General features: G+C 42.8%; 1 protein-coding gene across 3 annotated transcripts in view; it reads right to left on the bottom strand.

The window, feature by feature from the left end:
• Window positions 1–855: 855 nt before the first annotated feature.
• The window catches only part of LOC118361406 (fibulin-2-like), a 49664-nt gene continuing 28335 nt past the window's right edge, over window positions 856–22184 (bottom strand). For 2 of the 3 annotated variants that reach the window (XM_035741306.2, XM_035741305.2), the window contains 14 exons: window positions 16681–16795; window positions 15890–16019; window positions 13642–13861; window positions 13062–13286; window positions 11877–11981; window positions 11063–11164; window positions 8857–8991; window positions 5789–5926; window positions 4834–4977; window positions 4595–4723; window positions 3644–3769; window positions 3138–3383; window positions 2931–3054; window positions 856–2350 (listed from right to left, as the gene is read on the bottom strand). In XM_035741306.2, coding sequence (XP_035597199.1) covers window positions 1993–2350; window positions 2931–3054; window positions 3138–3383; window positions 3644–3769; window positions 4595–4723; window positions 4834–4977; window positions 5789–5926; window positions 8857–8991; window positions 11063–11164; window positions 11877–11981; window positions 13062–13286; window positions 13642–13861; window positions 15890–16019; window positions 16681–16795 — 2297 coding nt within the window. In that variant the 3' untranslated portion in view covers window positions 856–1992. The remainder of the gene's footprint in view (window positions 2351–2930; window positions 3055–3137; window positions 3384–3643; window positions 3770–4594; window positions 4724–4833; window positions 4978–5788; window positions 5927–8856; window positions 8992–11062; window positions 11165–11876; window positions 11982–13061; window positions 13287–13641; window positions 13862–15889; window positions 16020–16680; window positions 16796–22184) is intronic. The other variant, XM_035741307.2, reaches the window with a different exon arrangement.

Here is a 22184-nt window from a genome sequence, read left to right as displayed (position 1 = left end):
CATTCTGTACTCTTTCTGACCTTCATATAAAACCAAAATAATCTGAATGTAAAAAAAAACAAGATTCCACTGGCAAGTGGCAAACATTTCAGTAGCTATGGGCTCAATCGAATCAAACCTGCATTGTGGTATTAACACAGCTCTGTGCCATGTTCAAACAAAATCACAGAATTCATTTTGGATTCTGTGAAAACCTACAAATTGTCCCAGGTGGTGTATGTGGGCAGCAGTTTGTCAACAGACACTAAACATTTCCATTGTGAGTTTGATTGAATTCCAGCCATGCATCACTGGTGTATACACTACAGACTGTGTAGAACACACTGTGTCCTGTAGATGGAGATGTTACTCTTTCAAAAAGTGCTACAAAATCAGAGAGGAAGTGGGAGAAAGAACATCTGCGTCATATAGTGATGAATTATATTATACGATAAGATCATTACATGTTTATATTACAAGCATTTCGCACTGATATTAGCTTGTTTTTATTAGTCATTGTAAAATGTGTGTCTTTATATTGTGGGTAGATAGTTAAATGAAGGCCTGTCACGGCGATGATCTCACTAGGAAGGTGTGAAAAGGTATGTAAATAGGCATGTATATTTGCAGTGTGACATGTTCTGACATATCGTAATCACGTCACCCAAGTCTAACACAAGTTGAAAATTATTGTCTGGATTCACTTGCACTTTGTGAACCAGGAGTAGCAGTAACTTGGTTTACTTTTAAGTAAATTGAATTGATTTCTTTTCATAAGTTGGATTTTATGTGTCCAAAAATGTGCCTGGTATTTCATTTGAATCTGTTCACCATATATGAATACTGTCATAGGTTATATAGACACGGAACATCAAACCGTTTGTGTAGTTTTAGTTAAAAAATACAATAATTTGCAGCTTACAAAACCAGCAGAAATATGATACATCCAGGCATAATGTGTCTGAATAATACACAGGTACAAATACATGTGATAATAAACTGTGATATTAAATTAGCATAGTGGTACAAAATTCTTCAAGAGGATAGAAGGGAACAGCAGCATAAGGGATTTTTTTTTAAAAGAGATAAAATTATCATTTGGAGTGAGGCACTGATACTGTAACTTTTTGACTGACAACACAACCTGTCTTAGTGGTTTAAAGACTCTCTAGACGAGGGGTCAGCAACATCCGGCCCGTGAGCCAAAACCATCCTGCAAGTGATTTAGTTAAAAAAAATACAATTAGGAAATGTATTTCCACAACAATAAAAAAAAATAGACATGTGATCATGTTTCAATGTAATCAAGGTATGAAATTATTGTTATTTTCAAATACAATCTCTTTTTGGGTCTAGTTGGAGTCAATTTGCAGTGTACAAATTGCAATAATTATGTTCCAGCCCGCCGACCATCAGCGCTGACAAAAATCGGCCTGCGACTGATTCCAGTTGCCTACCCCTGCTCTAGGCTGTAAAAACTAGTGGTACCTCTAGCTCACTGACTTAAGATTTCAAGGTAAATCAACTAATGTCACTGATTTTCCGTTTTGTCAACTCATCTTCACCTACTGAGTGGACATAACCAATTCTAAGGCAGCCAGGTCACTTGGTTTTTTAAAGTTCAAACATATTTCTTTTTACAGTGCAAAACCACCTTTGCTATTACCAGTAGGGTTCCAAAATCCCTGGAACTTTCTATAAATTCCCTGGTTTTCCAGAAATCCTGGTTTGAAATTGTATTTCCCGAATTCCGGATTTCCTGCTTATTCCCTCCTGATTCCGGGAATCCTCCATTCAGGATTTCGGGAACACCACGGAATTTATAGAAAGTTCCAGGAATTTTGCAACCCTAATCATCAATGTGTTATGAAATTGGGCAACTGGTATGATTATTGAAGTTGACTGAGTTATTGTCAAAATTCATACTGTCCATTGAGGGGTAGGGGGTCAGAGGGGAACTGGCTGTCCATTAGGGAGGTGGGTAGGAGCAAGGGGAGGCTGGGGGCCAGTCTGTTAGAGTGAGTTGGCTGTGATGAAGATGTAGAGCCTGGCCAGGAACGTAGTGAAGGTGCCCTGTCTCCACAGCTTCATCTCCACGTCAATCAGGAAGTCCCGGGGCTCATGGACCTGCCTGTGCAGGTACACTGCGCCTGTGTAGGCATTCAGCTTCCGCGTGCTAAAGTAGTTATCCTCATTGCCCTGGGTGATGCTGATGATGACATTGTCCCCGGAGTAGGCAGGGGAGGGGCCAATGCGGAAGATCTGGGCGGGGATGACTATGTTGGTCTGGAAGCTCAGGTGGTAGTAGGTGATCCTCAGGGGAGAGTTCTGACAGTCCAGGAAGTTGGGGCAGCTCAGTCGTTCACAGCGGCTAGAGGACCAGCCAATGAGAGTCAGAATCACACAATCAATATAATGAAAAACAACATTAATAAATAAAAAAATAAAAACGAATGAGTATAGTAAAAACACGAGTCAGAGAGCCAGAGTCATGAAATCAAAACATAAAATGTGGTCAGAATATTATATGCAAAACATGTCTGTTTGTCCAGGTCATTTCAAAATAAGACCAAAGAGAAATAGAAGAGAGATGAAGCCATAAACTCAATGATGTGATTCCAGACAGATCTTCCTAGTCCTGTCATGGCCTCTGTCCCAGGTGGGCTTTCTGTTTCACAGCTTAGATCAGATTACCCAGCCTGACTCATTACCCTTAAGGGAAGCATCATTCCCTCCCGCGTACACTGCGCCAGATTGGAGAAAGACCTCAAAAGAACTTTGAGCTTTGAGAAAATCAAGAGAACACAGTTGACCAGCCCCAGAGGGCAACACAAAAACACTGTTGAAAATGCCCATATTTTTTGGGTTTGAACTTTTCCAACGACACAGAAGCTTAAAATTCTTCAATTCAACTGCTGGGATAACGGATGACTTGAGATACAGTAACTTACGTGTCAGAGGATTTGCGGTAGTTCTGTGGACAGTCGAAGGACAGACAGCGGAAGCCTCCCTGGATGTTGTAGCAGGTCTCAGCCAAGGAGCAGTTGTGGGCCCCGGTGGTACACTCGTCTATGTCTGTAACCCAAACCCATAGTCAGCTCGGAGGTCATGCGTGTATGTATTAGGTGTATGGCATGTGTCCATCACTGTTTCCTCACCTCTGCAGGCGCGTCCATTGGGAGACATTGTGTAGCCGTAGTCAGGGCAGGCACACTGGTAGCTCCCTGGGACGTTCACGCACTTAAAGGAACACAGGTGGCCAATGCTCTGGGCACACTCATCAATGTCATCACAGGTGTGTCCATCTTCTCTCAGGTAGTAGCCTTGTCTGCAGTAACACTGGTAGGAGCCATAGATGTTGGCACACTCCTGACTGCAGGGGTTGGTTAGACACTCATTCACATCTGTAAGACATTCAAGGATGGAATTAAACCGTCGCTGTAGCGTTTCAAAGTAACTCATGAAACAATGTCATGATGTCCATGGAGTCACAGAATGCAATATGTTTAAGGCTCTTATGTCTCTCCGCCAACAGCCACCACTGGCTTTAGACTATCAGTCCAATCTCGCAGTCCTCTAGAGGTGTGACGGTGGGGAACAAAAGCCTTCTCTGTCCTGCTGGGGGTGTAACAGGACACACACGCACACACACACACACACTCACCTTCACAGTTCTTGCCATCGCTGGATAAGCTGAAGCCAGCGGTGCAGGAGCACTGATAGGATCCCGGGGTGTTCTCACAGGTCTGGGCACACAGGCGGCCGGGGTAGCGCCAACACTCATTCACATCTGACGAGAGTGGAGGGAGATTGCGTGTGTGAGTGAGAGAGAGAGAGAATGTGGGTGTGAGAGAGAAAGTGTGTTTACAAAACGCATGTATGTGTTTTTGTACACCTCCTTAGTGCGTGTATGTGTGTGTGAATAGGGGTGTGAAGTGGAGGGGCCAGCTGCCTGCTGATAGTCTAAACATCCCACTGGAGTCCATTATTATTAAAGTCACAACCCAGTGAATCAGCACACTGTTCTCTGCAGAGGCTGCCTGGGAGACCAACTGCAGCAACTCTGACACAATACAGAGAAGACCAGGCGAGGAACAAAATAGGCTTGGGCGAGGAACAAAATAGGCTTGGGCGGTATACCACATATGTACCGTAAAAAAGCTACAAGTTAGCTATCTAATATTGTATCTCCAGCTCAGGGCTCCAGTTATGCATTTGGTTTGCTAACTTGCTAGCTTAGTGGCTAGCTTGCCAGACCAAACTTCTTGATTACAGCAGAGACAATCAATGCCCTCCCTGCTGCCTAAATAAGTTTTGTGTTATTTTATACATTTGCAAATAAATTAGTGCCCCTTGTGTGCACTGCCGGTAATAACATATACCCCGGTATGGTACAGGAGTGGTATGAAGATGAGGTGGGGGGGGGGCTCGGAGATGTTACTTCTCAATTTAAGAGAGAGAGCAATAGAGACAGAACAGCATCTGAACATTTTAATCCATATTGCAGCAGCCTACCAAAATGATCCAGAACTATTCTGACAAAGGGTTCATTTCAATAAGCAAGTGAAAAGCGTGAACTTCTTTACTTGAGGTCATTAGGCCACACAGCACCTACCCACACACATCTTCCTGAACATGTCGTACTGGTAGCCCGTCTGGCAGTCACAGCGGTAGGATCCGGGCAGGTTGTGGCAGATCTGTCCCTCCCCACAGCGATGCAGAGCGCTCTGACACTCATCCACATCTGGACACAGGAAGTGAGGAAGAGAGGGACAAGGGGAAGAGAGGAGAGATCTTGTTGGTGGTAACCATGAAAATGAAAACCACAGATCTGTATACTACTCCACCTCTTACCTATGCACCTGCCTCCGTCAGGGCTTGCGTGGTAACCACGGTTACACATGATGATTTTCATCTGGCAGCTGTAGGATCCCACTGTGTTGATACAGTTAAAGCCATGGCTGCAGGGCCGGCCTACTACACCACATTCATCTATGTCTGATAGATGGAGGGAGGAAGAACACAGAGGGAAGAGAGAGGGTCGGTCACATAGGGAGAGGAGGGAACATAGGTGTGTGGAGGGACAGTTTGAGAAGGGAGGATGGAAAAGGAAGAACAGGAAAACCAGAGGACAGGGCAAAAGGGGACAAAGAGAGTGAGAGAGAGTGGCAGCCATTTAGTTAAACTGTGTTACTAAGGCAGACACACCATACACTTCCATTCCTTGGGATCATTTTGGTGTGTGTGTGTGTGTAACTCTAATTTCTAATCTTCTAACTGTGTATTTTACAATGTTTTACAGTGGTTCAGAACTGCCTAGACATGCCCCAGTTCCTGTCCCTCGGGCTCATTCCTCAGCATCAGAATGTACTGACTGGAGGAGGAGGGTTGGCTTTCATCCGCCCGGCTGCAGTCTGCTGTGCTCCCCTCTAATCCCCTGCCTGTGTGGCATTTAACCCCTCTTTACCTGGTCTGGTCTGCTGGGTGTTGGTTTAAACCTCACTACCTGTGTGGCATTCAACCCCTCTGTACCTGGTCTGGTCTGCTGGGTGTTGGTTTAAACCTCATTACTTGTGTGTATTTAACCCCTCTGTACCTGGTCTGGTCTGCTGGGTGTTGGTTTAAACCTCACTACCTGTGTGGCATTTAGCCCCTCTTTACCTGATCAGGACTGGGTAAACCATTATGTTCATTTTGGCACACTACTATAGTTATGTTCATATTGTTTTGTGCATACTATTACACCTGTTAAGTGTCCCAGGTCTGCCCAGGCCTAGCCCACCCAGTCAGTGTGGACAGCCCCTCTTACCGATGCAATTCCCACGTGTGTCCTGTGTGAAGCCCATGGCGCAGTGCGGTTTGGCGTTACACCTGAACGAACCCTCACTGTTCACACACTCAAAGTCTGGCCCACAGTTATGAGTCCCCTGAACACACTCGTCAATATCTGTGGACAGAGACGGTGATTATAAACAGGATGTAGGTTAGAAATAAAAGCCTAATACACAACACATTTTTTGGGGTTGGTGAACTAATGTCAGCTTGTGATCCATTTGTAATCCATCGAGTTGAAGAGAAGCCCGGGACCACCCATACGTAGAATGTATGCACATGACTGTAAGTTGCTTTGGATAAATGCGTCTGCTAAATGGCATATATTATTATATTATATTATTAAGCAAAACTACTCATACGTTGCGAGCCTGTTAGTGTCATGTCTACTGTAACCACTGGGTGTCACTGTGGCGTTGAGATAGGATTTATCTGGCACTCTTTCACATAGATCTATCCAAACACCCTTCTTTGCCTCAACAATAAAATGGTTTGTTCTCCAACGTCAGAGAGGATCTTAGGAAGGATCCCACTATCAATCATCCTCATTGCGGTAGTTCTACAGCAGGTAGAATGATCATTTATACATGATGAATTGTCTCCATTGAGTCAGCCCGTCAGACAATAGTGTGCATTATTAGTCTGGCTGTTCTCTAGTGTTCTCAGGGTTGATGATAACAGGGTTGACGATTTCATCTTAATCAGACATAAATCCCTTTGTGACAGGGGAAATGGACGCTTGTGCGCAACAGGGAGTGGCAATTAAATGCAAGCTTCACAAAACAAATGATATTGTTAAAACATTTCTAGCATGTCTTGGGAACAGGGTTGACGTGTAATGCTCGACCTGCTCAGCTTTCCACCACAAAACACCAGGAATGGCCAAGAAGAGTAGGACTAACTCACTTGCTTTTACACTATGTTTTGACTATTAAATGTTCTAATGTTTCTTTTGAAGTAAAAAATAAATTAAAAATCAGTTCACTTAGCAGGGTTCACCTTAAAACGAGGGACAGATGCAAATGAATCACTAACCACATGAAATGAATAATAGTCTTCAGAAATGACCGTCAAAGCAACAAAATAACTAGGGCTTTACCAGGATGGTGAATGATGTTGGGGTTATAAGTGGGTCAAAGTCTTCGTAGAGGTGACAGGGTTGACATGTCAAAATTCTGCATTTTGTCCCTTTAGCAGGTCAATTATCCATGTGGTCTATATTCAAGGCTACTTCATTTAATATAACAGGCTTTTTCAAATGCAATATTGGTGCACAATTTCTACTTAAAATAAAAAAGGGACCACCCATTTCCACCCACCCAGCTCTGTGCTGTAGCTCCTCCAGCTGTCTACAATGGGATTCCCCAGCTGTCTACACTGACATATCTGCTGCTGTACAGAGCCTCATCACTGTAGGGAAATCACATCTGTCATAAACAGGACTTAGAGAGAACTTTTGTGTGTGTGTTGTGGTGTGTGTGTGTGTGTGTGTGTGTGTGTGTGTGTGTGTGTTTAACTATACTTGTGGGGAACAGAAGCCCCCACAAGAATACTAAACAAACTGGGGACTTTTTGTTGTTGCTGCCACAAGCTCAAATGCTATTTCTAGGGGGTTTAGGGTTAAGGTTAGAATTGGTGTTAGAGTCAGAATTAGGTTTAGGGTTAGGAGCTAGAGTTAGGTTGGGTTAGAGTTAAGCTTAGGGATAGGTTAGGGGTTAAGGAAAATAGGATTTTGAATGGGACTGAATTGTGTGTCCAACAAGGTTAGTTATACAAGACTATGTGTGTGTGCGAGTGCATGCAAGCAAGCAACCAAGTGTGTGTCCTAGTCTGTGCGTAAAACCGCATGTACTGTATGCGTGAGTGATGCTCCATGATCCCTGTAGGGAAATTATACAGTATGTACCACGCTAAAGCCCCAGTATGTCCCCTGGGTAGGGCAGGGCTTAACTAGCTTATTAACACCATCCCGGCCCTGAGACATGCCTGGTAAGGCTAGCACAGGCCTGACAGAACCAGGCACACTGAGACAGAGAGAGACTAGGGATAAACGTGTGAGAGATTGGCAGGGTGTTCAGTCGCAGTCAAAGCAATACTGTAGGAAGGTAATTGGCTCACAACAAATCAAGGAGGGAACTGGCTCGATGAGCTCACAGAGACCAGGGAGTTCACTCTTCCCCCCAAGCAGGGATTGCAATTATTGGCTAAGAAATTGGGGATGGCAATCAACTCCTGGAGTAAGCAACGAGGAGAGAATTTTGCTCTCTCTGTAAGATGCGGGAGGGGTTGTGGACTTCAGTCGATGAGAGGGAGATTGGTCGATGTGTAGGAAGTCATGGGCAGGGAATTCAAAGGGGAGTAGAAACACACCTCACTCCAACCAGCCGTCTGATGTGTCAGCCGTTATGAGCCCTGTTTAAATGCTCATTTGGATCACCGCTGTGTGAGTTTCATTTACATTGAAGCCTCTAACAGAGCCCATTGAGACTCATCCTTCAGTGATCACCAACAGGACTTTAACAACCCGCTCATCTCACAGATCTATCTCAGAGCACACTGGCTGTGTGTAAGAGCCCGGCGTTAGCATACTCTGCCAAGTGTGGGTTATGGAAATAATGAAGAACGCTCTGAGGTTTCCTCTGACATTGGAGTCGTGGGCGCAACCAACATAAACACAAGTCAAATGAGTTCTTCGTACAGAGACAGAGCAAAACCGAAACTACAGCACAATGCTATTATCTAGTTTGTAATCATATTCAGTATCAAAAACACTTGCTTGTGTGGTCAGTCGCGAAATTGTGTTATAACTGCACTGTAGCGGACATGACGAATGGTTACAGATCTGATAGGCAGCTTCCAACCTTTGACTCGTAGTCACTCTCCCAAGGGTGGCAACTGTGATTGTAAAGCTAAGCAATGTGATTTCCTCACATTGTGAAAGGTCAAGTTAATGCACAGTTGTTGTGTTGCTACAAGTTACACCTATGCATGTGCCTACTGGAGAGTGAATGCTTTGGGCGCTGCTACAGATTGCAGCTACAGTACCTTCACAGACATCGTTGCTGATCTGGTAACCCAGAGGACAGGTGATCTGACGCCGACACACAAAACTCCCAGCCGTGTTCACACAATGCTCATTCATCTGACAGGTATGGGTGGACATCAAACACTCATTGATATCTGTGTGGAAAGAGAGTGAGGGGGGGGAAGAGGAAGAGACAGAGAGAGAGAGGAGTGCAAATGGGAGAGGGGGATATAACGGTGGAAAGACAGAATAGGGGCAGGAGAGAGAGAGAGTGTGTGAGAGAGAGAACAGAGAGAAAGTAAGCACATTAGAATAACCCCTATAGTCACCTCTAGTCATGTGTAATTCTCAGTGCAACACAGTGCCAGTCCCAGATAGATTAAGCAGCCTGCATGGCCCTGGCCTTGGCCTCCACAGAGAGGAGGGATTGGGGGCACGGCCACTGGGTATAAATCTCACACAATGAGAGATCTGTCAACACACTGCACCACGATTCACCACGTCACAACAGAACAGTCCACCGCCACCAAGCAGGAAGTCTAGGTCTAAGAAGAGATGGCTTCACCGTAAGAGCCATACAACCATACAGCCATACAACCACACCAGTGAGGGCTCCTCAGAGGTGTGTAAGGGGAGGACCATATTCCTCAATGAATTTCATAAAACTATAGTCAATAAATGTACATCACCAAATAATTGATAAAAACAAACTGTCTTGCAATGGAGGTCTACAGTAGTACCATGATGTATCTGGAGGACAGCTAGCTTCTGTCCTCCTCTGCGTACACAGACTTCAATACAAAACCTAGGAAGCCCATGGTTCTTCCCTTCCATAGACTTCCACAGTAATTATGACAACTTCTGGAGGACGTCCTCCAACCTATCAAAGCTCTTGCAGCATGAACTGTTGTCCACCCAATCAAAGGATCAGAAAATGAATTTAGTCCTGAAAGCATAAGCTACAGCTAGCTAGCACTGCAGTGCATAAAAAGTGGTGAGTAGTTGACTCAAAGAGAGAGTAAGACAATAGTTGAACAGTTTTGAACAAATACATCTCTTCCAAAATGAAGGAGAAGCGAGAGAGAGAGACTGTCATTGTTTTTCAGTTTCACTTAACTTGAAAATGCAGCTCGCTAGTTTAGCCTGCTCAAACAGAGGGATGCTATGTTAGCTACCTGACTATGACTATCCAACACAACACTGGAACTCTTCCATGTCAAGGTAAGCTTTGGTTTTACTAATTTATTGCCACCGGGGTATGTGCTAAACTGCTTACTGACTGTACACTAACGTTAATGCATGATTTCTGCAGGTATACTAAGGCATTAGTTATATTAGCTATGTTGACTATGATGTAACTTTAGCTAATATGGTGACAACGATGTGGGCTGTGTGTAGCGATTATGATATGGTTTGGCTTGGAAAGTTTTTTTTGCCTGGTCACATACAGCTGATGTATTGTACATTGAAGTCCACAAGAGAAGGGAAAGGGTGAGAGGAGTAGAGCGCATAGATGCGAGAAGGAATATAACGTGGCTACTATGAAAGTGAACTGTGTTTACGTGTGATCAGGGGTGTATCCATTCCGCCGATACTGTTGAAAAACATTTCTTAAACGGAACGAAACGGGGATAAACAAATTTGTCCAATAGAAATCTCATTTGCAACTGTTGGACTAATGATTACACCCTAGATCAGATAGATGCAGGCAAGAGTGTGCAAGGCGGTATTGAATGTGTCACTGTCTGTCACCTCAAATGCTTCTCTCGACCTGTGTGCATCAACATTGTAAACTTTCATTCATAGGCTAGGTTGTAGCAACCTCATGGTGGGTATAGGGAAAATTTGACCTATTGCTGTTACATTGAACTGAGTGAATGGAAAATGAATGACAGTCATCCAATATGCTGTAATAGAAATAAGGCCATGCTCGTGAAAAGAAAAATCGTCCTCCCTCATCTTAAATGTCACCGACCGCCACTGAACCATACAATCCCATATTGTGTGTTGATTTGATTTGGTCAGGGAGATCTCAACCGGTAGACGTGTGTGACGTGTAGTAGTGAAGGAACAGTGTGAGATCACATAGATAGAAACTAATTTAATCCCATAGTGGAGCCTGCTTCTGAATATGAGGTTCTGTTTGTCTGCAGCTGAGCATCTCCTCTAGTGTCATGATGAGAAAAGGGGATTAGTGCTCTGTGTGTCTGCGTGCGAGTCCCTTACCTTCACAGGATTGCCCGTCAGCCATCAGAGAGAACCCTGGGAAACAGGAGCAGTGAGGCCTTCCGGCCACCGAGGAGCACTGTTGCATACAGTGGCTATTTCCTGCTCAGAGGGGCACAACATCACACCAAAACACACTCCAATCAGGGTGACATAAGTCAGTGGGCAGGTCCCTGGCCTTGCATGTGTGTGTGTTAGATAACCTCTGTGTGATTTACTGTATCCCTGTTCACTCATTTCCTGTTTCCACTTTGACCCCTGACCTGTTTGTATTGTATTTCCTCCTGCGGCCGCTGGGACCGGACCCCACCCTGGAGTTATGGAGGCAAACACACACCCTGAGGAGACCCACACTAGATATCATATGTTGGACTACACAGGGATGGCTGGAGACTTCTCAATACACACAGGAGCTTCATGGCCTTTGATGCAATCGGAATACTTTTATGTGACATTTAAACCACAGGAGGTTGGTGGCACCTTAATTGGGAAGGGCTCATGGTAATAGCTGGAACGGAACTAATGGAATGGTATTACAATGGTATCGAGGAACAAACTGTCATGTGAAGGAATGTGACATGAATCACACTAGAAGGGTGTATAACTGAAAACCTGGGCCTTGGGGTCTCTTAAGGGACCGGATGGCTGTCTAATGATTTACATTTCTGTTTCCTACCTAATAGGCTGTTCCCTAATGGGACTACTTTCACACACTGATTCCAGACCTGCGTTTGGTTTCTCCTATCAAGACTAATAACTGATTTTAAGATATGAAAACAGAGTAGACATTGGCCTACAGTGAGGTTGTACTCACCCTCACAGGGGTTGACAGGGGTTGTAGTGGTGGGGGGTGCAGTGGAGGTAGACCCAACCTCTGGCCTGTCATCCTCTCTCAGTCTGTTCTCTTCATCCACCGTCTCTGTGAAAACAGGAATAAACTCATCACGGAAAAGACTAATTCAACAGCATAACCAACAAACCGCCAAGTCATCCAATCTTTGTGGATAAGGAGAAATCTGTGAAATGCCTTCAATTCGTCCACAGATATGAGGCTAGACAGCCACGGAGCACAGATAAAAGTTCCCTCAGCGAGAGAGAGAGAGAGTTGGGGTACAATAGGAAAAGGCATGGCCTGCAGACAAACCTGTGTTTTTATTAGTGGGACTCAACCTGCAGACTCACTGTAATTTTCTGTAAAGTAGGTCTCACACATCAGATTCCTGTTGAGACAGGCTTGTAATGGTGAAAGCCCCATTAAAGGTCTAATACACTTACAGTAGGTTGGAAATACCTGGAAATACTTTCTTTACTCATCTAAATGTATGTAAGCTTCTGTTGTAATAACTGTGACAAGAGGCTTTATCGAAACAGTATGAGACGTTAATAATATACAGGTACAACATCTATCTATTCCAGTAAAAAAAGCTTAATCTCCAAGATCAGTCTCTACAATCTAAACGTGTTCAGTTGATGGTGAGCATTAGCCTACTAGCGATTAGGTGAGCACCTCTACGAGATCAGGAAGTGATTCTGAATGTTCCTATATCGATAACAATGACCATTCAATCAGACCGTAGACAGGAACTCTTTCCAGTTAGAGCAGGAAAATCATATACTGTCAAAGTGTGGATAAATATAGACAGATAGATAGAGACTAGCAGGTATCTGAAAACACGGAATGCCGTCAATCATACTGTTTGCTTTGGCACAATGTACTACCTGGCACAAAGGTACTACACTCCGGAATCAGTCCACTTTCAGTGGTTTTATGGACTTACATTCACATAACTGTTCTATACTTTAGGGTTGCCAATCTGTTTCCACTTTATCCAACTTGCCATCCTCTTGCCAATTAAGGCAACTGTGTGCCATTATTCAATGACAAAACAGCCAGACACCCAGGCTATTTGTGAAGTGATCTTGCACATACAGTATTGTGGAGTACTGTAAGGTGCATGGTCTGACATACTCTAATAAGCTACGAGAAGTTTTCCTTTACCTGGTACACAGCTGGCCGCGTCCTGCTGCAGCACATAGCCAGGGTAGCAGGCACACCTGAAGGACCCGGAGGTGTTGATACACCTGTGGTGGCACAGTGTGCTCTGGTACACCTGACACTCATCTACATCCTCCATCTCTGGAGGGCCCTCCACCGTGTTCTCCCTCTCTTGCTCCTCCTCTTCCCCGATGGAGAAGGCCTCTTTAGGGAACGGGGTGTCTGACACTACAGGACAAGGAGAGAGGACTGTCACTAATAGCCTTACCTCTGTGTTGTACAGTATAATATAGTCAAGTAGAGCAGATGAACCAAGGAAGTTGGATACAAGAGAATACAGAACAGGAACTCTATCCCTTATAAAAGAGTGTACAGTATAGTAATAACCTGCCCTCACTCAGGCAGGGTAGTGTGGTGCACAAAGTGGGAAGAGTTCACTACAAAGCCTCTCTTTAGTAAGGAGAGGTAAAGATTCTCTCGTTTATGCCTTTCTCTGGCAGTACACTGGTGTGCTACACTACCCCTTGACAGTGCAGTGGTGTGTGTGTAGTGTGTGCGTGCGTGTGTGTCTGCACGACTCTACCTCTTTTTGGCACTGCAGTGGGGTCCAGTGCGGGCCTTTCTTTGAGGTTGTCCCAGCCATCTCCCTCTCCTCCCTTTCCCTCTTCCCCTGCCTCCCCCTTCTCTCCCTCACAGCAGGTGAGGAAGACGTGGCTGCAGGGGTAACCCAGGTACTGGTGAGCCTCACAGCGGTAGCTCTCGCTACGGAACCTCAGCCCCAGAGAGCAGCAGCTACAACACTCCTATAGGGTGGACAGATTCAACATCGACAGATTCAACATCTACATGTACCATATCCATTGTGCCTTATTGGAAGAAGGCTGTACGGTCAAACAATATACTGTATGCTATGTTTAAGGGGTTTCATATAAAACGCGGAGCTCAAAGTTCCCCTTTCACATCTATCCCCACATCTCTCAATTATTTCAACCCTCTATCTTCCGTCTCAGCAGGATATCGTTCAGGCTACAAGGGGGAGAGTGAAACATAAAACTGAAATAGTGACCATTGAGATATAGTGTGGCTGTGCAGAAGTGTTATACGACTTGGACCGTCTCCTAAAGTTGATTCAGCACCACCAGTACAGAGCTTGCTCAGGAATGGCAGCAGGTAGGTGTGAGTGCATCTGCATGCACAGTGAGGCGAATACTTTTGGAGGAAGGCCTGGTGTCAAGATGGGCAGCAAAGAAGCCACTTCTCTCCAGGAATAACATCAGTGACAGACTCATATTCTGCCAAAGGTCTGGACTGCTGAGGACTGGGGTAAAGTCATTTTCTCTGATTAATCCCCTTTCCGATTGTTTGGGGCATCCGGAAAAAAGCTTTTCCGCAGAAGACAAGGTGAGACGCTACCATCAGTCCTGTGTCATGCCAACAGTAAAGCATCCTGAGACCATTCATGTGTGGGGTTGCTTCTCAGCCAAGGGAGTGGGCTCACTCACAATTTTACCTAAGAACACAGCCATGAATAAAGAATGGTACCAACACATCCTCTGAGAGCAACTTCTCCCAACCATCCAGGAACAGTTTGGTGACAAACAAAGCCTTTCCAGCATGATGGAGCACCTTGCCATAAGGCAAAAGTGATAACTAAGTGGCTTGGGGAACAAAACATCGATATTTTGGGTCCATGGCCAAGAAACTCCCCAGACCTTAATTCCATTGAGAACTTGTGGTCAATCCTCATGAGGTGGGTGGACAAACAAAAACCCACAAATTCTGACAAACTCCAAGCATTGATTATGCAAGAATGGGCTGCCATCAGTCAGGATGTGGCCCAGAAGTTAATTGACAGCATGCCAGGGCGGATTGCAGAGGTCTTGAAAAAGAACGGTCAACACTACAAATATTGATTCTTTGCATCAACTTCATGTAATTCTCAATAAAAGCCCTTGACACTTATGAAATGCTTGTAATTATGCTTCAGTATTCCATAGTAACATCTGACAAAAATATCTAAAGACACTGAAGCAGCACACTTTGTGGAAATTCATATTTGTGTCATTCTCAACCTTTGTCCACGACTGTATATATAATGGCCACCCACTGTTCCGGGCGCTTTGGGTACTTCCTGGAACACATGGCAGATAAATGGTTCTGTATAGGCTAATACACTTCAAGTCCACACTACATAACAATGCCTGGACTCTCACTGATGGCCATAACAGACCTTGAGCTACATAGCTAAATTTTCCCAGAAATATTAAATATTGTTGCTGTTTTCAAAATACCAGCGAGTCCAAGTTATTGATCTAGAGAGGATGCTGAAAACGGCATGAGACATCTCCTGCAGTACTGCAACCGCGTTTCATGACTGTAAACCATAAAGTTGTGGGAACCTTGACCACAAACATGGTCCTCGAAATCTGCAGGGAGGTTTTCTTTAAACTACTTTTAAAGTTGTCTGTACTGTACATTTTAATCGATGAAACTGTGGCTATTAATGTCTTGTAGAGATAGTTGGTTTGATTTGAATTCATTCCAGGTAGGCTATGTTTGACCTTAAATCATTCTGGGGACTGACCCTGCAAATTCGGTCAGCTCTCTTAACAGTTCAGGAAACAGGGTCAGATAAGAATATATGGACATTTAACAAACGATTTCATCCAAATCCAAGCACATATATTCAGTGTTAAAACAGAAGTAGGAGTTGGTTGTGGCAAGAACAACAGAACTTTACTCACTATATGTAATGTGGCCTATGTGGGAATCAAACCCACAACTCTGGTGTAGCACCAACCAACCAACAGAACCGTGGGAAGCACCTTTACCTTGTAGGAGTCAGCTCCACACTGGTCATTGTTGTCCACCTCACACACAGTTCCTTTTCTGGCTGCATTCATACCAGAGAAGCAGTGACTCTCCTTCAGAGAGCCCAGACAGCACTGTCTCTGAGCCGTCCTGGCAGAGAAAGAAAGAAACACAGGAGGGATGTTAGAATGTGAGGCAGTGTTTTGACTGTACCTATGCCTAACTGGTCTTAGACTAGTAGTAGGTTGGCTATCTTTTCCTAGCTCTAGCCAAAACCAGCATCGTCTGGAATTGTTATAGAACCAAATTGGAAGTCTATTAAGGCAAACATTAACAGTATTATGCTGTGCAATATAATATCATTTTCAAAAGATTATGAGAGGGCCTCCAATTGTAGATAGAAAGTCATATCATTCCCTTCATATACAAAACATCAATGACAACTTTCATTGAATCATGCTATTCAATAACGACATGGGGCCCAGAAAGCGAAATCACATACTGTAAGAATACATTTCTAAGATGATCATGTTTTAAGTAGGCTAAAAAAAAGTACACAAATTAGAATGAACTAAACTAATGCATAGTGGCCTTGCCATCCACGACAAGTTGGCTGAAGCAGAAGCAGACAGGCCATCCCTCATTGGCATGGTGAAAGCAGTAAAGCTGACACTTCTAAGACATTCTGTAGCTAAGTAGGACCCTGAGCATGACCAGGAAAAACTCTGGTTTTGAGTTGAGGAATTAAGGATTTACTACACAAAAATCGGGCATCCTAGTACTTGTGTCCAGTGTGTCTCCATGGGCTTACCGACAGATGGAGTGTCTGTCCTCTCTGGGGAGCTCCATGTTTCTGCAGTGGCCGTTGGCTGAGGCCCACTTCTCCCCAGTCTCACAACAGATCTCCACCAACTCCTTGGAAGAAACTACAGAAACAGACAGACAGACATGGTTGTAGTCTGTGTTTCAGAGGGAACACATGAAAAAAAAAAAAAAAAAAGTAATAGAAGATAATGAAGAGATCACCATTGGACAGCGCAATCTCAGAATGTATCATTCACGCTATAGATCTCACTCAGTCCTTCATGGAAGGCAGCTTTTAATGTGTACGATTGTAGTCTATGCAATATCAAAATAGAATAAATCCTAGCAAGTTTATTGAGAGTGAGTCTGCATCCCAGCTTGACTTTTACTGTTCCACAATGTATTCTAAGAGTTGTTGACCTTGTCTGAATGTGTTTTTGGTGAATAGACGGAATACACATTCAACAGAATGAGGAACAAATTGTTATTCTTTTCCACCTCTGTGTGTTTCCCTGGCAGGGAGCACTGTGAAACCTTAGACTCTATAAAGTACATTTCAGAGGCAATACATCCTACATTTTAGCTTGAAGGCTAATCAGTGCTCAGGCAACACGCTATCACCCCCATACATCACAGACAGAGGAACAGACAGAGGAAAAAACATAGCATCTCATTTAGAGTTCAAATATGCTTGGCTTCCTCAGTGGTCATGACTATGATGACTCCAGATCATCGATTCCAACTTTCATTGGTGCCTCCTGTGCTGTAATTGTAGTTCATTTGGACAGACTGAACCAAACCCTCCAGGATAAAGATATGTTTCTGAGTGTAGCCATGCCTGCTGAAAAGGTAGGCCCGTAGCCTACAATACTGTATCTCTCTGGTTGGTATAATTAGGTGAATCTATGATGTGCCTCTTTCAGGACATTTCTCCCACACAAACTCATTGTTTGCTACAAATTGTGTTGCTAACGTAACGTTTTCTAACCAAGGTGTCCCACTGGGCACACTGTCATTTCAACGTGGGTAATCTTTGAGACGTTGATCAATGCGATTTCAACCTTTATTCACCCACTCAGAAAGACAGCCTGAAGTTTGTTGAATTCCCAATGTGGCATCACTATGCTTTCAATCATCTGAAAGCACAACCACATTTCAATGGATTAACAATGTCTGATTGTTGGCTTAGTTGTCATCTAAATGTGCTTTCAGTGCACATTAAACCATTTAAAAGCACAACAAAGAGCGAATGGGAATACAATGTTAGATATTTTGAATTTATATAAGAACTGGTTCTGCCCCTGAACAAAGCAGTTAACCCACTGTTCCTAGGCCGTCATTGTAAATAAGAATTTGTTCTTAACCGACTTGCCTAGTTAAATAAAGGTTAAATTAAAAAAACGTCATGTGCTTCATCCAATATCATAACCAAGTGACCTCGATTGCAGTCGAGATTACATTACAAGTACATAGTGCAAGTGATCAATGTTGTTTGAGCTTCTGCACAGATATTTACATTGTGCAGAACCCACAGACCGGCGACCTTTGCATGCTATCTTGAACATACACACTTTCCATCATTACATAATACTACTTTTACAGTTACAGTAAGCTCAAAATGTGGCCGTGGATCTGTTACTAATTTTAATGTTGAATAAAAACTGTTACGGTACATTAGTTTGTAAGATAGCCTTACCTTTAGGCTATTACCTGTATTACAAAAAGTCCTATTGACAATGCAACCAGATATTCAAACTTACAGGAGATGTAATCCAATGCTTGGATCGTTTCTTCATCCTATTCTTTAACTTTTGTTTTAGTTGGAGCCGTGAATCCAACATGTCATTTGTTAACTTGTCGACAAGTTCATAGGTTATTTTATTGACTGCATTGCAAAAGGGATATTGAATTGTGTTTAGTTGTCCAACGCAACCAAATATCAAGATTTGAAGGAGATGTATCTTCTCCTTGGATTGTTCTATCAGTGCCACTGATTTATTCTGACTTTAATTCCAGTTTGTCTACAAATGAATAACTGATATGTTGGATTCACATCTCCATCTCAACCAAAAATCTAAGTTAAAGAGTAGACCTAAATCAACTCAAACTTTATTTAAAGTTAATTTAATGTATGATTGATTCCTATTCTTTAACTTGTACTTTTGGTTGAGATAGAGATCTCAATTTTATACTTTGTATTTCTTTACCCTACCACCCCTGTCCTAATTGAAGTAAACTAATGGACAACATCACTTAGGCTTCTACTTCCATGTTATACATACTATATACATTTTATGGACACAGTATATTCTACAATAGTTATCTTTTGTTTGTTTTTAGTCCCATCCTGCAGCTATCCTCATCTATTCTATTTGCCATATATTTTTTAACTGTGCTGTGATGTTTCACAGCAGTTCTGATCCTTTCTATTCTCATAGTTTCTACATTGTATATTACAGATACACATTTTTGCTAAGAGTATTATTGATCGATTGACTATGACTTTTTAAAATCACCCAGCCGTGCTATTTGCAGAGTTAGCTCCAAGTAAATGTTGCAATTCTTCAGACATTCCTGAACCTGTGACCAAAATCTTGATGATCTAATGATCTAATGATTCTGTCTTTTCGCAGCAAAATCTTCAGAGCTGGGATATTCCACATATATTTAACGTTATTTTAGTTGAAAGATTATGCATCGTATTTTAATGAAAAGTTTATAAACCATGTGCCATGGAATCGGTACATCGAAAAAAATATCTTCCTAAATATTTTGCAATACTTTTTTTTAATCACAATTTTCTTTAACCAATTTTGGTCTTTAATGCAAGGCCGACAGACAAGTTCCTTACTTTCACTTTTGAGTAGAGCAGACATTTCCATATATTTTTGTTAGTTGCATGTGTGACGTAACTCCATCAGTCCTATGTATGATATAATTCACAAATATTAAACAATTGCTTTTTATTAAAAATATATCGTTTTTTATCAATTAGTATATTCAAGTTTAACCATAATATTTGTTCTGTCTTTTCTGGCGGATTAAACTGAAATTGCAAACAACTTTCTATGGCTTGTTTTAAAAATAGCGATTTTTTGGAAATTATTTCATTTTCTGAGCCAGACAAATTACGTTGAAACAACGTTCATGCAACCAGTTTGTGCCCAGTGGGCTGTGCCTTCAGGCCCCATATTGCTATAACATATCATATGCTTAGCTGATATGTAAAATACCTATCCAGATCTGGCTTGCGTCAACAATATAGTCAAGCAGGAACACACTCATTAGGGAGTATACATTATTTTTAATAAGGGTTACAAAGAAAATCGACCTCTCTGAAATAAAAAGGGATGGCCCTCCTTTCAGCTAAATATATATTTACCTAAACCCTCCCCGAAAGCTTGAAAAACAAAATACCCAAAATATACCCAAAATAATAATTAAAACAAAGTGGATATCAGAGTTTTAAAAACTGTTGTTCGTCCTGTAAGCATTAAATGGCAACACGGGAACTTTGATTGTGCACAGGGCTGCGAGCCAGAAGGTTGTCGGTTCGCAGACCACCGTTGACAAGAGTAGGGATGGAAAGATCTCCTTTAAAGTAAAATCATTGCATGAATCTCACATCGTATTTGCATGTCTGAGAAAATGTTTACATATTAGCAGAATGTTTTTTTATACCACATAAATGACTGACATTACAGGCCAAATCAGTGTCTTGTTTGCAACTAAACTGTCCCTGTTTGCAAATAATTACATATTGATGCCATTAGACATCTGAGCATTGTACTTTCAAAAGTTAGGCCTACCTTTCCACCCCAGACAGAGTAGGCCTACCGACGCAGAAAGATTTAAGCTTTAACTACTTGCTACTCTTCTTCCGTGGTTTAACCTAAAGCGAGAAAGTCACAAGTCTGTCTGGGTTAAAACATCTTCTATTGTACAGAAAGGGAACAGTTTAATAAGTTGATAGTGACAGAATCAGATTACTTCTCAAGAAAAGACAATGTTTTGTCTCCCAGGCTATAGAAGGTTGTATAGCTCAGCCTCTGAATGTCAAAGAAACTAAACAATGATATTCCCATATACATCGGAGTCACGTCTTTCCCGTGGACCAGATCACTTTATATAATCAGATGCGTTTTATTTTCTTCAAAATCTTAAAATAATGAAGACGATGTACAGTGGGGCAAAAAAGTATTTAGTCAGCCACCAAGTTCTCCCACTTAAAAAGATGAGAGGCCTGTCATTTTCATCATAGGTACACTTAAACTATGACAGACAAAATGAGAACAAAAAGTCCAGAAAATCACTTTGTAGGATTTTTAATTAATTTATTTGCAAATGATGGTGGAAAATAAGTATTTGGTCAATAACAAAAGTTTCTCAATACTTTGTTATATACTCTTTGCTGGCAATGACAGAGGTAAAACGTTTTCTGTAAGTCTTCACAAGGTTTTCACACACTGTTGCTGGTATTTTGGCCCATTCCTCCATGCAGATCTCCTCTAGAGCAGTGATGTTTTGGGGCTGTTGCTGGGCAACACGGACTTTCAACTCCCTCCAAAGATTTTCTATGGGGTTGAGATCTGGAGACTGGCTAGGCCACTCCAGGACCTTGAAATGCTTCTTACGAAGCCACTCCTTCGTTGCCCGGGCAGTGTGTTTGGGATCATTGTCATGCTGAAAGACTGTTTCATCTTCAATGCCCTTGCTGATGGAAGGAGGTTTTCACTCAAAATCTCACGATACATGGCCCCATTCATTCTTTCCTTTACATGGATCAGTCGTCCTGGTCCCTTTGCAGAAAAACAGCCCCAAAGCATGATGTTTCCACCCCCATGCTTCACAGTAGGTATGGTGTTCTTTGGATGCAACTTAGCATTCTTTGTCCTCCAAACAAGACGAGTTGAGTTTTTACCAAAAAGTTATATTTTGGTTTCATCTGACCATATGACATTCTCCCAATCTTCTTCTGGATCATCCAAATGCTTTCTAGCAAACTTCAGATGGGCCTGGACATGAACTGGCTTAAGCAGGGGGACACGTCTGGCACTGCAGGATTTGTGTCCCTGGCGGCGTAGTGTGTTACTGATGGTAGGCTTTGTTACTTTGGTCCCAGCTCTCCGCAAGTCATTCACTAGGTCCCCCCGTGTGGTTCTGGGATTTTTGCTCACCATTCTTGTGATCATTTTGACCCCACGGGGTGAGATCTTGCGTGGAGCCCCAGATCGAGGGAGATTATCAGTGGTCTTGTATGTCTTCCATTTCCTAATAATTGCTCCCACAGTTGATTTTTTCAAACCAAGCTGCTTACCTATTGCAGATTCAGTCTTCCCAGCCTGGTGCAGGTCTACAATTGTGTTTCTGGTGTCCTTTGACAGCTCTTTGGTCTTGGCCATAGTGGAGTTTGGAGTGTGACTGTTTGAGGTTGTGGACAGGTGTCTTTTATACTGATAACAAGTTCAAACAGGTGCCATTAATACAGGTAACAAGTGGAAGACAGAGGAG

This window comes from Oncorhynchus keta, chromosome 28 (assembly GCF_023373465.1).
Source record: "Oncorhynchus keta strain PuntledgeMale-10-30-2019 chromosome 28, Oket_V2, whole genome shotgun sequence".
Lineage (NCBI taxonomy): Eukaryota > Metazoa > Chordata > Actinopteri > Salmoniformes > Salmonidae > Oncorhynchus > Oncorhynchus keta.
The sequence above is the reverse complement of the archived record's forward strand: the minus strand, read 5'-3'. Positions and strand labels throughout refer to the sequence as shown.